Genomic DNA, 16049 nt, shown 5'->3' with positions numbered 1-16049 from the left:
TCAGGAAAAAATTTTAAATTAAAAAACGATAAGAATACCAAACAGTTAATTAAAATAATTCTGAAACTTTGCTAATTAAAACCTTTGAGGTAACATGTAAAGTTTTGTAACTAGAGATTGGGTGAATACTTCAATACTACACGGAAAAAAAAAATTACTAAAATATTATAGTTAAATAAAATACAGTAATTATAACTATTTACTAGTTTAAATGACTAAAATGATAAAATTAATACAACTATTTAAAAATAGTTGGTTTTTATAGTAATATTTACTATGTTTTATAGTAATTTAAATGGTAAAATGTTTTAATTAACTAAAACAATATAGTTAAAATAGTTTACTAATATTAATAGTTAAAATAACTATAAAATAAGTAAGTATAATTATTTAATAGGTAAAATAACTAAAATAATATAATTATTGTTACCATATGAATATAGTTGGTTTTTAATTTTTTGTATAGTAATCTCTACTACATTTTATAATAGGTATTATTGAATAGGTAGCTTTTAGCTTAAATGTTTGAACTAACTAAAATAACATAGTTAAAATTAGTATACTATAAAAAATATAAGTATATAATACGTACAATAATATTATGTATAATATAATATAAATAATGTAATTTGATGATAATGGATAACATTATCGGGAACAATTTTCGATTTTCGTATTAAAATATTAAATTCATGTCCCGTACAATTGCATGTTATGTTAAGCAATTAGTGGACTATATATATAGGTATAGTCTATATAATATACTTGAAATGTTCATGGTACACGGAAGACATTGATGGTAAATTCTTACAATTTTAACAATTTCAAACTAACTAATAAGCTGTTGCCTGTTAGTCGGTTAAGAATTTTGATCATTACAATCATTATATTTAATTATAGGCCTATCTACGGCAGTTTTCTTTGAAAATGGACAATTTAGATAATGTTCTCCTAGGTATATATTATTATTTATTATAGTGTTAAGCCTATATAATATTATTATGTTTATGTGGTTGGTCAAATTATATTATTATCGTGTGATGTGAAATACTGAAAAATATCGAAAATCGTTTATTAACAACCGTGGTAGAAACCCAAACCACCATCGACAAAGGACACAAAGCACTCAATGCAACATGCGATTCTGTGAAATTTAATCCAGTGAATACTGAATATCGTGTCCATTGCAATGAACAACGCTTACAACGGGCTCGAATAGTCGTATGATGCTCATTACTCGATCGTCGATCGACTACGGATCTTAATAAAGTTCAGTTATTCGTTACGATTATGAGATTCGCCAGTTAATGATCAATCTCCGACGGTTATAAAGTTATAAAGTGATTTTATTTATTCAACGCGAAAACAAAAGAGAACAGACATCAAACGGTACGTTTATATATTTATTATTTATAATTTTAAATCAAATTTTTTTTATACACAGTTAAATTTTTACTTTTAATTATTTCAAATTAATCAATTAAATACGTAATAAAAATATACCTATTATTAACCTTAACATACATGGCCATAGCAATGCGTATTTATAAATAATTGAAACATTTGAAATATTTTGAACAAATGAGTAAATAATAAATTATCACCATACTGATTATAAAAATAGGAGGCCCTACAGTACGTTGTTTTAATTACGCAGGATTTTTATAAGTTGCGCCGGAGAAACTAATGTTAAAGAATCGTTTTTATAACCAAGCTGTCCCAGAAAAATATATTAGGAGAACAATTATTAGTAAGATATGAATTTATTTGTAGAATATATTATATTCTCCTCCAATTTGGTGTCTCTTCGAATTATTTTAATGTAGTAGTGAATTCGAATCAAGGTGATCTCCCCTAAGGTATTTTAAATTTGTCTAAATATATGCTAATATCCTAATAATAATAATCCTGTAAAATGTAGAGGGAGACTTATATTAATAAATGGTTTTTATAGGTACTGAATAATAGGTAATAACGAAATTATCCATACACAATATTGTATAATCTGTACTGAAGTACGATATTGCTTATTTTATAATTTGTATGGGGGCTTTAACTTCAAATAAATTATCTTCGTTTAGTATTGGAGTGGAAAAACAAATTTTACGAAAAGTAGTATTTTTTAATATATAAGTACCTACCTAGTTTTATTTAGCTAAATAAAAATAATTTTAATAATAATATAATATACCTAATAATTTTTGTATCAAAACAATATTTATCAATTTTTAGAGTAAAATATACATTTTTAATATAATTTTTTAACATTTTTACGTCATTTTATGCAATTTTTTTTATATATATTTGGATCATCAAGTTCCGCGCCCTAATAATAGATAAATTAATTCTAAAACTAAAATTAACATCACACAATTGGTTCTGTTGAATGTAAATTTGATATTTCGTGTGGGGCAGATAGAAAATAAATGGTGTGCTGACGTTTGACAATCTCTTAATGTCAAATACACTTGTAATGTTGAAATTACTACAGTAGTATTACTACCAATTATGAAATAAATCGTTATAATTGTTAGTCAGCGTGGTTTTTTAAAAAATGTTGTATAATAAAAATATCTAATATATCTATGTTGTGATAATAGTTATTTAGGTACCTATTTATTTTATATATAGACATGGATGATTTTATGAAAAAATGGTTACCTGAAATTGGATTCAAACATTTGATTAATAAATTTGAAGGTAACTCTTTTTTAATTTTTAATTTAAAAGACTCAAGTATAAAATAACTGATTTTTAAATAATTTATAAATACAAGATACCTAATAATATAATATACTAACGGTTTCATTAAATACAATATGGAGTTAGGTATAAGGGCTCAGATTAAAATGTTTAACTATTTAACTTTTGAATCTTGTATTTTTAAAGTATTTAAAATGAATGCCTATTTTTGAACAAAAGAACACTTGAAAAAAATATTTGCATAGACTAATATTCAATAGTTTCAAAATTGAACTTTAATAAACTTGATCAATTATATTTAAATGTTCGAATGATATTTTTTCAACAAATAGTTATTGAATTTGTCATTAAATATGATAATTGGTAATATTTTCCAGACCAAGAAATTGATAAAAAAGCATTATTATTGTTGACTGAATCAATGTTAGTTGAATTAATTCCTATAATGGGACAGAGGGCCAATTTTTTAAGTGAATTGGAAAAACTAAAAAATGGTGAAAAAGAGTCACCATTTACATATGAATTGACAGAATCGATAATGGATATGGAGGTTGTTGTAGATGACATAGGTAATTGCATATTTTTAAGAAAATGCATTTTCATACTAATATAATGTAAAAATAGGTTAGGTTAGGTAAGATACATTGCACATTTTGATTAATTACATACCTATTATATATTATATAATAGATATATCATACAATGTAGCCGGACATTCTAAAAATAATACAACTGATCCTGTTGAGAACGCTAAAAGGAATTCAGGTATAGGTAATATACATTATACCTACATTTATAACAATGTTACTTAAAAAAAAAAAACACCGTATAAATTTATGTATATACACTAACAGTATTAGGTACTTAATGAAATTTTTTATTTATGTGTGTATCGTGTATCTAGATAATTTAAATTCAAACAAAAAAATGAAAAATATTTTTGACAATTTATCCGATAATGAAGGTTCCAATAGTAATAACAGTAGTGATCTAACTGCAGATGAAAATTCAAGCAATGTTAAATCCAGTAAAGGTTATATTGTTTAAATCAATAAAATCATTAATTTTTTTTTTTTAAATACCTAATATATTATAATTTATAAGACAAAAAATTAAAATATTAAATTGTACCTATTTAGATAATTTTATTAAACAAATACTGAAAAAATACCAAGACGGTGTTACAGTACTACAGTATTATACTGCAAATGAGACATTAAACCAAAAAATGAGAAACAGGCTCTGTGGAGTATTGATAAAGGATGCTCTACACAATTCTGAAGGTGGAAATAAAATTAATAAATTTCAATTTTCCAAAATTGCAAAAGGTACCCATTTTTGTCATAAATGGATTAAAAATTATGTTGAAACTAGGTACTTCAGTACATTATGTATATACTATATATATAATTAATGATAATTGATTACTACCCAAGTTGTTTTTTAATAGTACAACCATTAATATTAAAAGTTTAAAACTATACAATAATTTATTTAATTATTTTGATTTTTAAATATTAAATGTTTACTTAATAGGTATAGAAGAGTTATTTCCTTCGGAATCGGAATACATTTATTTTATTCCATATTTTAGAGAAGGCAATAAAGTTAGCCCAAATCGGGGTAAACTGTATGATAAATATTGTAACATAAAAAAAGAAATTAATAAAATTAATGCAGCAACAAAACAAAAAAACTCATGTAACAAAGATGATGCAGTTTTTATAAACGAAGAAGGTTATAATTACTTTTTAATAAATAAAATTTTAATGTAACTTTTAACAAATACTTTTTATAAATTCTCCAAAACTGATAATTTAATATACCTAATTTTTTATAACATTACTAATTTAGTATTTCTAACATAATTCTTAATTAAATAGACATTTTGGATTCAATAAATTGGCTAAAGCACAATATTGAACCTGAAGTAACTTTGTACAAACTGTGGGCAGAAACTGCAAGTTATCGCTTGCAAAAACAAAGTATTGACACAAACACACTTAAATACCCAGCTTTAAAAAATTCAAAAGGTCATATACTTGTAAGTTTATCTACCTATATAAATTGATGCATATTGATATGAGTTAATAATATTAATATTACTATTTACTTTTACACTAAATCCCAATTACATTTAATTTTATTATATTTTAAACATTATATTGAAAATAGTTTAGAACTAGACATATTCACTTTTTTAGATTGATATGGATTTTGATAATTTATATCCGCAAAAAAATCAAAATCTAATACAAAAGTTTGATATTTTTAAAGATAAATTAAAAAATTATCTTAAGAACAGAACATTCAACTTTAATTTAACACAACAAAATTTGGTTAAAACAATTTTATCAGCTGATTATTTAGGCAAGTTTATAAATTTAACTGTATAATAATAACTGCATAAAAAAACTAGGTACCTAATGTAATATACACATATATATTCCACACATGTAATGTTTATACACACAATAATAATAAATACCTAACAATATATTGTATTATCTAATATACTAATATTTAAAATTACTTTAGGAGATGATGACTTAGCTGCCATTCAATTATTACCCTACCTATTTAATCCTGTTAACATTAAAGTACCGAAAAAAACCACTGCCAACAATGTTACAAAATATTCAATGCGAAGACCAACGAAATTGGAACAAGCTAGTTCAGTTATAGTTCACATAACTGTAAGTTCCAAACTATAGAACAATAACTAATATATTAAAAAAATAAAATCTAGCATTTGAATACATTTATACATACCTAGTAGCTATAATAATTGTGTTTATATTTATTTTATTTTAGAATATCAATGATCTTAAAACAACACATGAAGAAAAAGTTAACAGGGCATTTAATTTACTGTTCAACCATATGTTGCCATTGTGGGTAATCTTGAAGAAATTAACACTTCACTCAGCTACTATACAGTTATTAATGATATATATTATAAACTAGAAACTCCCATCAAAGCCTTAGATATATGTTTTAAATCGTTTCATGCATTCAATTTAGAATATCCTCAAGAGGCTGAACAGGTATGGTGGTTCATTCAGGATTATTTTTTTGAAATAAACAATAATTTAAAAAAAAAATTTATAAGTGTCCAAAGCCTAATTAAGGATTTGCAGTAATTACTACTTAGGTTATATGGAGTTTATATAGGATAATAGTCAATAGTACTCATTTGTTTAACTATGTTTTATATTTTATAGTTTGTTGTTTCTACCTAGTTCAAATATTTTCTTTGTTTTGTGTAAACATACTACATACTTGTATAAATTTATTGAAATAATAAATACATTCAATTAATATTTCAAATTTCTTTTCTAAAATATAACTCTAAAATGATAAGCTGCTTTTTATGTAATTACGAGGCCCAGTGCCTCAATCATTTATTTATACATTTTAATATTTACCATGATTTAAAATCAATTGAAAAATTTAATTGCCCATTAGAGGGTTGTTTACGGATTTTTAATAAAGTTGATACTTATAAAAGACATCTGAAACAGCATGAATTTGATTCTAATCCTAAAATGAATTTAAACAAAACAAATACATTTAATTTGTTTGAACAAATTACTGACCAGCCTGACCATGAAAAATATCTTGATGATGAAAATATTGGTGAAAAAAATAATGGTATCCCTCTGGCTGACGATTTAATAAAAATAAGATCAAATGCTATAAGCATGATCTGTAAGTGGTACAGTGATACAGTTATTCCTAGAAACAAAATTGATGTTTTGATTAATGAGGTTCAAGATTTTATTGATTTAATTATATCAGTTTTTAGTTCTAAAATTAATATATGTATAGATAAATGCATAGATACTAATGTTAAGTGTGAATTATCAGTAATACTTAATGAGATGAAAGTTTTGTCAGATCCCTTTGTTAATATGAAAACCGAGTACATGAGATTTGAAACACTTGAAAAATTAGGGGTATTAATCCATCCTAAAGAAATAGTTATTGGTCACAGATTAGGTGACAAATTAGTAAATGGTAGAGTTTCAGTAGAGCCTACAGATGTTAAAATATGCTTAATTCCACTTCGAGATATACTTAAAAAAAATCTTGAGCACTCAAATTTATTAGATGTAATATTAAAATATACAGAAAACATGAAATCCAGTAAATTAACTTACAACTTTATGCAGTCCCAATTGTGGCAAGAAAAATGTTCAAGCAATTCAAATAAACTTATTTTCCCATTATTTTTATATTATGACGATTTTGAAGTCAATAATCCACTCGGAACGCATGCTGGTTCACAAATGTTAGGAGCAGTATATGTATCCTTAGCATGTTTACCTCCAGAATTAGCTTCATCTTTAGATCAAATATTTTTGGTATCCCTTTTTAAAACTAACGACAAAAAATATTTTGGAAATAGTATTATTTTTAAAGACTTAATTTCTGAATTAAATTATTTAGAAAATACTGGTATTTTTGTCACAGTTAATAATAAAGTTCATCATATATTCTTCTCTTTGGGTTTGATTATAGGAGATAATTTAGGCTTACATTCCATATTGGGATTTACTGAAAGTTTTGTTTCTAGATATCCATGCAGGTTTTGTAAAACCATTAAAAATGAATGTCATGTACAAACCACAGCGGTAGATATAAATCTTAGAAACAGTATAAATTATGCTGATGATCTTGAATTAAATGATGTATTATTAACTGGAGTAAAAGAATCATGTGTGTGGAATGAAATAAGTTCTTTTCATGTAACACAGAATTATTGTGTTGACATAATGCACGACATGCTTGAAGGTGTTTGTAATTATGATATAGGTTTGATGCTAAAAATAATGATTTTTGATTTAAAATATTTCACAATTGATAAACTCAATAATAGAATTGAGTTATTTGACTATGGATCAGTAGATATTCAAAATCGACCAACCTTAATTGCTAGCGAAACTTTAAAAAGTAAAGGGAAAAAACTAAAAATGTCAGCTGGTGAAATGCTATGTTTTGTTAAAAACCTGGGACTTATAATTGGAGATTTAGTTCCTCTTAATTCAGAGATTTGGTCAATCTACATTATACTTAATAAAATTTTAAATATAATTTTATCGAAGTGGATTAAAGTTGAAGACTCAATACTCCTTGAAAATCTTATTACCGAACATCACAATACATACCTTAAAATATTTTGTGTCAATTTAAAGCCAAAACATCATCATATGGTTCATTATCCTTTAATCATTCAAAAATCTGGCCCTTTATCGTTATTTTGGGCAATGCGATTTGAAGGTAAGCACAGAGAATTAAAAACTACTGCTCATTCAATAACATCAAGAAAAAATATTCAAAAAACATTATGTCTAAAACAACAATTAAGACTTTCTTATAGATTATTATCAACTAAAATTGATCATTATAGCATTCATATGGAAATAGGGCCAATAATAAAATTAAGTCCAATGGAAATTGAATTATATAATAGATATTCAGGTTATTATGATTTAAATAATGTATCATTTGTTACCTGGGTAAAAATTAAGGGAATTGTGTACAATACCAAAAATATGTCAGTTATTATTAATATATGTGATGAAAATGACATGTTACCTTTATTTGGATTAATTAAATGTATTTTTATCATAGATAATGAACCATTTATTATTTATAATATGTTTAAAACAATTCATTATGATGAACATTTTGGAGCATTTAATGTTATGTTAACTTCTGAATTACAATGTATAAAATTAAATGAATTAGATAATAGTTTTCCTGTTCACCACATAAGTATATCCAATGGAACTATATTTATAAAAATGTATACCTAAATTGGCTAAATTAAAAAAATAAATATTTTATATGTATAAATTGTTTTTTTTTTTAAATTATTATTTGTACAGTTTCAGAAATTTACTGTACCTATAGGTGCATTACACTGAATTCTATAATTTATTATAATACACTATAGGTATTTAATGTATTATGTATAATATTTATAGTAATTTTATTATAAATTATCTCTAATGTTCATATTATATTAAAATTACATTATTATTATAACTTTATATTTTGTATGTGTAATTAATTACATTGTTTATTGTTTTGTAAGATATATTTTGCACTTAATAAATATTCAATCAATTGATAACTGTCATACTTTTCTATAAAAATAGTGTGTATAAATATCCAATTTTAAATGCATCAATAATACTTCAGTTTATAGCTTTGAATGCTATGATGCTTATTACTAATCAGACAAAAAATTGTTATAGTAAACAAGTTTTACTGTAGTAAATTTGACTTGGGTTTAAGTGGTCACATTATAAGTTTTATTTTTATATTACCATAAAATTATGTTCTAATTACTATAAAAATTTTAAAATAACTAAATTTAAAAGTAAACATTTCTATATAACTATGTTACAAGCACTATAAGCATTGTTCAAATGACTAAATTAAAAAGTACAAGTTACCATAAAATTATGTTAAAATTACTATAAACATTATAAAATAACTAAATTAAAAAGTACACATTACTGTATAACTATGTTAAAAATACTATAAGCATTGTTCAAATGACTAAATTAAAAGTACAAGTTACCATAAAATTATGTTAAAAATACTATAAGCATTGTTCAAATGACTAAATTAAAAAGTACAAGTTACCATAAAATTATGTTAAAATTACTATAAACATTGTACAAATAACTGAATTATAAAGCAATGAGTACTAAAAATGTATAGTTCATAATACTATATTTTTGGTCTGGATAACTATAAAATCATAACTACATATTTTTAGTAAATATGACTAACTTTATAGCTATCCCTATAGCAATTGTATAATACAGTCAATCCTACTATTTTTATGGTGAAAATAACTGTTTTGTTTTTTCCGTGTATAGAATGTATTTCTTCGTGTGTATACAAATGTTTGCATATATATATTTATAAATAAAACTTTTTTAATAACAGATGGAACGACTCAGTGGCGCAACTATTAGGGGGGTGAAAAAAGGTCTTTAGTACCCTTTGTTTTTTATACATAATCATTATTATATACCTAATATAATGAATTTTATGTTTTTAAATGATAAGAAATTTCCTGAAAAAATGTATAACTGTTTGGTCGTATAATATAATTTGCTATTTATCTTTGTTGAATATTGAAAAAGATTTATTCAATCAGATAAACACCGAAACTATTTTGAATAAATATTGCATGAAATCCATAAAAATTATGCTGATTTCAAATGTATAAATTATTATTTATTCAACAGGATTATGAAATTAAAATGTTTCAATATGTTTCTGATATTGAAGTAAAAAAAGAGTATTATAAATGTTGTTCATTTTTTTATTTTTGTAAAAAGTCTTGATATATTTTTTAAAGTTTTGATGCATCGATTAAAGTTGGTATATGTGTAGGGGGTGTGGGGGCAAAGCCCCCCACACCCCTGTGATGTATTTACAGATTTAGCACCCCTCGTTTTAGAGATCTAGTTGCGTCTATACCCCATATTATAGTTCATGATGATTAATTAATTAAAGACAATTATTATTAAAACTAAAATATTCAACATAAAAATAATAAAATTAAAAATAAAAATAATAATAATAGGAAGTACCTACCTATTAAAACATTAGACAAATTAAAGTATAATAGCAAACAATAAAAATACTCCAATAAAAACTTTTTTTCTAAGGTACTTAGAAAAATTACAAATATGCAAATTTTTAAAATGATAAACACTTATAATTTATAAATACCTACAATCATTTCCAGAGGCTAGTAAATTCAATATAATATGATAAGATTTTCGCACTTTTTAGCCATATATTTGATATTTTTAAATCAATAAACTTGTGGATTGTGGTTAGTCTTATACATAATAGGTACCATTGATTATATTAATCAATAATAGTATACTACGATTAGTAGATATTTATATTATTAAAAATATTTAATGGTTAATATCAAAAAAAAAAAAAAATAATAATAATATAATAATTTAATTATATGGCTCATAAAAAATAATTTTAAATTTGGTAAACTACAAATTTCAATACAAATAAAATGTTTCGTTTTAGCAATAAATATTATACTATTATATATGCCTATATATTTAATTTCAATATTGAACTACTTATATTTTTGTTCTGTATATGCTATAAATATGTTTTAAATGTATCTGAAACACCTTCTTTAGTTAATAGAACTCTACCCCAAGGAGTTAAATCATAACCTCTCTCTGTATATAAAAAGGGTCCAAATATTACTCTTCCTAAATTACTTTCATTCCTTTTTAAAAATCCTTTTTCTTTTAAGCCAATTACTACATAGCCATTTGCGGTGGAATTTAAATCTAATCGTATAGCTGCTTTAAACTCGTATGTCGCCTTAGGGTCATCTTTTGTGTTAGGCACTGATGGTGATTGATATTCCTTGACACGTTTACCCTTGCTAAAATATGCTATTTTCACAAAAGTTCTTGATTTTTCTAAAAAAATATAATATTTTATTATTTAAAAATATTTTAGAGAACTTTTTTGATAAAGTAAATCGCAAATTTCAAGTTATGCAATGTAATATAGGTATGTATAATACTTGATATTGGTATATTGGTATATTAATATATTATTATTTTACTAACCGTGGGGAAGATTTAAATTGTTAGCTTCGTGGACTACTATATGCAAGGTTTCCTGTTGTTTTTTGTAACATAAACTGATATTGATATTGCAAAGATTTATATCGGGCTGTACGAAAAAAAATATACATAAAATATATAAGAATGGCATTTACAGTGATTACACTATTTATTAGACATTATAATATTATTCTATTCAACATTTAAACACTTACCCAAGAATGTTTGTAGAGTTTAACACTTTGCGCTCCATCGTTACTTGGTGATATATTATCTAAATAAAATAAAGCATGACCAACTGCATCATATTTTCCTTGGTATTCATGATCAAAAACAGATATCCTAAATAGATTATTACACCATTAAAATATGTATAAAACATTTTCAATTAAACCTCATTTACCTCAAAACTTTGTTTGTAATACACTTGGTACTAATAAAAAAATCTTCATTTACAACGGGGCTCATAGCAGCAGCTATAGTTTTACTAGTTTTTGTAGTTTTTTCCTGGGGCAAAAGCGTAAGCTTTAAAACTGTCTTATATGGTCGTTTATCTTTTCCTTTTGGCGCTAATCCATCCAAGTTGTCCACACGAACAAACAGTCTAAAAAAATTGGTTTTTTTTTTGTTTTAATTAAAATTATCTTATCATTACACTTAAAATTATATTATTAATTAAATGCATTAAGTTAATAATTCATAAACATATTTAATATCAAATGATTAACTTATATTTAGTAGGTATACTATATCACACTTTTCATTTTAATACCTATATAATATATTATAAACAATCTTAGAAAACAAATATAATTATTGGAAATTTTAAATGTCATTGTGAAAATTGGGGATAAACTTAGACAAATAGTGATGGGTAAAGAGAAACAAAGACACAAAGTTACTTTAATTCACGATAATAAGCTCCCCTCATCAATAAAATAGTGAATATAATAGTGGGTAGTATAATATGGAGAATTTATAGCTCTCGGATATTTTTATGAACTAATTTTATATTACTACCACAACCCTAACGAATTTATTGTGATTAAAAAAATATTAATTGTAAGAACTTAAAACTTTTTATCTTTGCGTTTATTAACATTTTCTATATTCAACGAAATATCCAAAATATTTAAACTAATTTTAAGCTATTTATACCGTACCTATTCACATCATTATATACGGTATGATAATTGTATTATATCACGTTATATTTAACTTAAAGTTAATAATAATAATCAATAATACCCATTGGTGCAACTAGAGGGGGAGAGGGGTGCTTTGGGTCCTTAGCATTCTCTAAGTCAAAATTAGCAACATAAGAAGTTGTTTAAAAAGTTAGTTACCATTAAGTCACAAAAAAAACCTAGACCATAAGCACTCCCTTGTTCAAATGTCTAGTTGAACCGATAATAATACCACATGATATTATAATATAATATTTTAACAATTAATAAAATAATAAATGTGATATTTTTGGTAATATCCAATTCAATATCGTAAGTATTACTAATTAAAAATAAATCGCTATTATTTTTATGAATACATTTTAAAATATTCTTAAAAATACAGAAACTGACATCACAGTCTCCGCTCGGAATCGTTGTTTGCATGCAGAGAATAAATCATTAGATTTAAATTTAAGAGATTCATTACAGTGACCTATTATTTATTAATGATGTGGTATACTTGAAACCTACATACTTATATATACTATACAGCAATGACTTCATCAGTTTTATTTAATAGGTATCTACTAGCGTTGCAGTACGAATGTATATATAATACTATATGCCTAAAATAAGGTTGTATTAATAATCTTTTGATGATATTACTTTTTTGTATGTTGATCGTATGTGACTTTAAAATTAACGTTCCCATAAGCTTGTTCTTGATGTGCATTAGGATCAACCGAAGGCGCATTGTCTACTGGTGTTTTCCAAGTATTCGAAACCACCTCACTAGATTTTGATCTTATTGATGTCAATCTACTAGTGACATTAATCATAGAAGTTGCAACTGATCCAAAACGATGAGGACGTGCAGTTGAATTTGAGGTATTGTCTTCGGCACTTTTTGACGATAATGCGAAACTATCTGAGTCTGTAGTTGAGGTCATATCCTAAAATTAGAAATCAATTTTGTTATTTATTATTTTGTTTTTAATCGAAAGAGGAAACTCCCTTTTTACCTGCATACTCTGAGATTTAAGCCAACCTGTAGTTTCTTTACACGACGCAGGAGAAAGATAATCCATCTTATCCTCTTTCTTGGAAAATTCTTTTTTACCAGATGTTAAACTCTTAAAAAAATAATAACGATAAAAACGCACAAACAGTAGTTCGAACGTTAATATCTAAAAAAAATGTTCTATTCCTGTACAGGTTATTCTTGAGTTTTTCGTTAAGGCTATCCAGCTTTTACACTTTAAACATAATATAATATTACCGTGTACCTATATACATATATTCGATATATTTTAATGTGCAACTTTGTCGAGCGACAATATGGTATTTAAAAACAGAAATCTCTAGGGGAGAACACAGGAGGGGGGGGGGTTAGAGGTTTAAACACCCCCCCCCCCCCCCCCCGAAATAGTAGGTACAAAAAATAAATTATCTGACCTACAAATGTATTAGTGTACCTATTACTAATAACATTTCAAAAAAATTAAAATAAATTATTAGTTATTAAAAAGTTTCCCTTCTCCCGTGGTTTGTAAATTAATGGATACAGTAAAATCACCAATAAAATGTATGATAATGCCGTTTCGAAGTGAGTATGACAGTATGTTATAACTTATTATTTATTAATAACTGATCGACATCGAAGGCCGCCAATCCGATGATGTACGTAATGTAGACAGACAACAAGTGTAATTGCCGTCTACCGGAAATTCCTACAAATAACCTACACTAACTTACAAATTTTAATAATTAGTTATTAATTATTATCTATGATATTATATTATTATGTAATATGTATATTATATATGTATTATGTATTTATGTATATAGTATAAGTGACTAAAATAAAATATAGAAAAGTGTAATACAGACATACAGTATGAATAATACGAGTATATGATATTTATGAATACCTACTTTAAATTTTTTCAAATGTTTAGTCACTCTTAATATAATATGTCTGTGATCGTATGTATTATTATTTAAGAAAAATATTTATAGAATCCAATAAAAAAAAGTTAATCTTGCATGTGTTTTTGAAATGTTTAAGAATATTTATTGCATTCTACCGGGTATACCTAATATTTTAAGTATTTTAATACTCAACTCACCAAGTCTGGTGTGGATGTAGAACCAGCTCCCGCTGTGATAGGCTGTAACATCATCATACTGACACCAGCGAGTGTCTGGAATGAATTTGGAGTTTTTGGATCTTTGGGTTTATTCATTGGTTTTCCCCATTTACTTCTTTTCTTCATGGTTTGTGTTTTCGGTGGAGTGTCATCATCTTCGCCATCGCTCGTAAAACCTGACACAGAAAGTCCATCCTCATCGTGAGAAATATGCCGACCAAAGCTGTAATATGCCGGTAAATGGTAATAATTAATTCCATACGAGGTCAAGTTGTGTGTGCGTATTTTACGTATTATTTATCCATACGAATTTATATGCAATTTAATCGTTTTTGTAATAATTTGATTAGTACCAACCTCGATATCTTTTGAACAGTATAGTGTTCGGTACTGCCGGCAACCGAGTTTCCATTTTCCAACAGCCCTAGATTGATGCCCACGTCTTCGGAACGACGGCCGAAACCAAAATAAAATAAACAACATCGGTAACAACTTTTGAACATTTCAGTGAAATTTCGCTGTGGAAAAATGAATAAACCGTCGACACTCTGGCGAAAACGTTTTAAAATGAAACCATCTGTTTGATATCATTTTAACGAACCGCAAACATATTATAACTGGTACCAGCTAACCTCGAATAGTCTATAAACCTGCGTTATTAAAAAATATCAGTCATTACTTAATAGTTAAACCATTTTTAATAATTTACTTTAAAAAACTTACACGAGAGGATGAAACATTAAAAAAAGAAAGAATTTGATTTTGTGTACCTCTACCGGCGAATACACTCAAATTTGATTATATCTACCTAAAAGCACTCTTGGAAATAGTGAAAACTCAATGTAGACAGATGTTTCGGTCAACTGTGTAAACATTTTAGTATATTATGCAGGCGAACATCATCGGCGTATTGGCCCCTATCAGAGTAAAAAACTACACAAAAATATGCCATGTTTATCGGTATAGGAAGTACCTATCTTTTTATGGCGATTATTTTATATTTAGCCAATCTGTACTCTGCAGTATATTCAATATTATTAATACTTACTTATTTATTTTTACATAAAATCAAATAATATTAAATATGAATATAGTATCGACGTGTCACAATGCTATTATCTAATCCATATTGTTACCTACTAATACTGTTAGAAATAGCTATGTGTTCACCTGTAAAATAATTTATTTATAATTAAAATTGCTAAGAAAATACCTATTAATTTATGATATGATATGATTAAAACATTAAATCTGGGTAGGTACAATGCACAAGTCGCACTCCAAGGGCTTATCATCGTTGTTTTCGTATAATAATGGTGTATAATTAACTATCACATATGACATTGAAAAAAGGCTCTTGAGATGCTGATTAAAAAAAGTCC

At 25.6% G+C, this 16049-nt stretch overlaps 1 protein-coding gene and 1 pseudogene across 2 annotated transcripts; one reads left to right on the top strand and one right to left on the bottom strand.

Moving 5' to 3' along the window:
* The first annotated feature begins 1182 nt into the window (after positions 1 to 1182).
* LOC149057820 (uncharacterized) lies at positions 1183 to 5933 on the top strand (annotated as a pseudogene).
* A 3475-nt stretch (positions 5934 to 9408) lies between these two features.
* LOC107164641 (synaptotagmin-15-like) lies at positions 9409 to 15642 on the bottom strand. 2 transcript variants are annotated; one of them, XM_015512534.2, is made up of 9 exons: positions 15391 to 15637; positions 15025 to 15317; positions 14647 to 14890; positions 13540 to 13650; positions 13184 to 13470; positions 11752 to 11952; positions 11564 to 11690; positions 11352 to 11457; positions 9411 to 11198 (listed from the first exon to the last, which is right to left on the bottom strand). In XM_015512534.2, the coding sequence occupies exons 2-9, from the start codon at positions 15168 to 15170 to the stop codon at positions 10867 to 10869; spliced, it is 1554 nt and encodes a 517-aa protein (XP_015368020.1). In that variant the 5' UTR covers positions 15171 to 15317; positions 15391 to 15637; the 3' UTR covers positions 9411 to 10866. The 2 variants fall into 2 exon arrangements, with proteins under 2 accessions (XP_089080483.1, XP_015368020.1); XM_089224357.1 differs by lacking the exon at positions 13540 to 13650 and having other exon boundaries at positions 9409 to 11198; positions 15391 to 15642.
* Between the last annotated feature and the right edge of the window lie 407 nt (positions 15643 to 16049).

The sequence above is a fragment of the Diuraphis noxia genome, unplaced genomic scaffold (assembly GCF_037042655.1).
Source record: "Diuraphis noxia isolate RWA-SAM2 unplaced genomic scaffold, SU_Dnox_SAM2 contig0003, whole genome shotgun sequence".
Lineage (NCBI taxonomy): Eukaryota > Metazoa > Arthropoda > Insecta > Hemiptera > Aphididae > Diuraphis > Diuraphis noxia.
The sequence above is the reverse complement of the archived record's forward strand: the minus strand, read 5'-3'. Positions and strand labels throughout refer to the sequence as shown.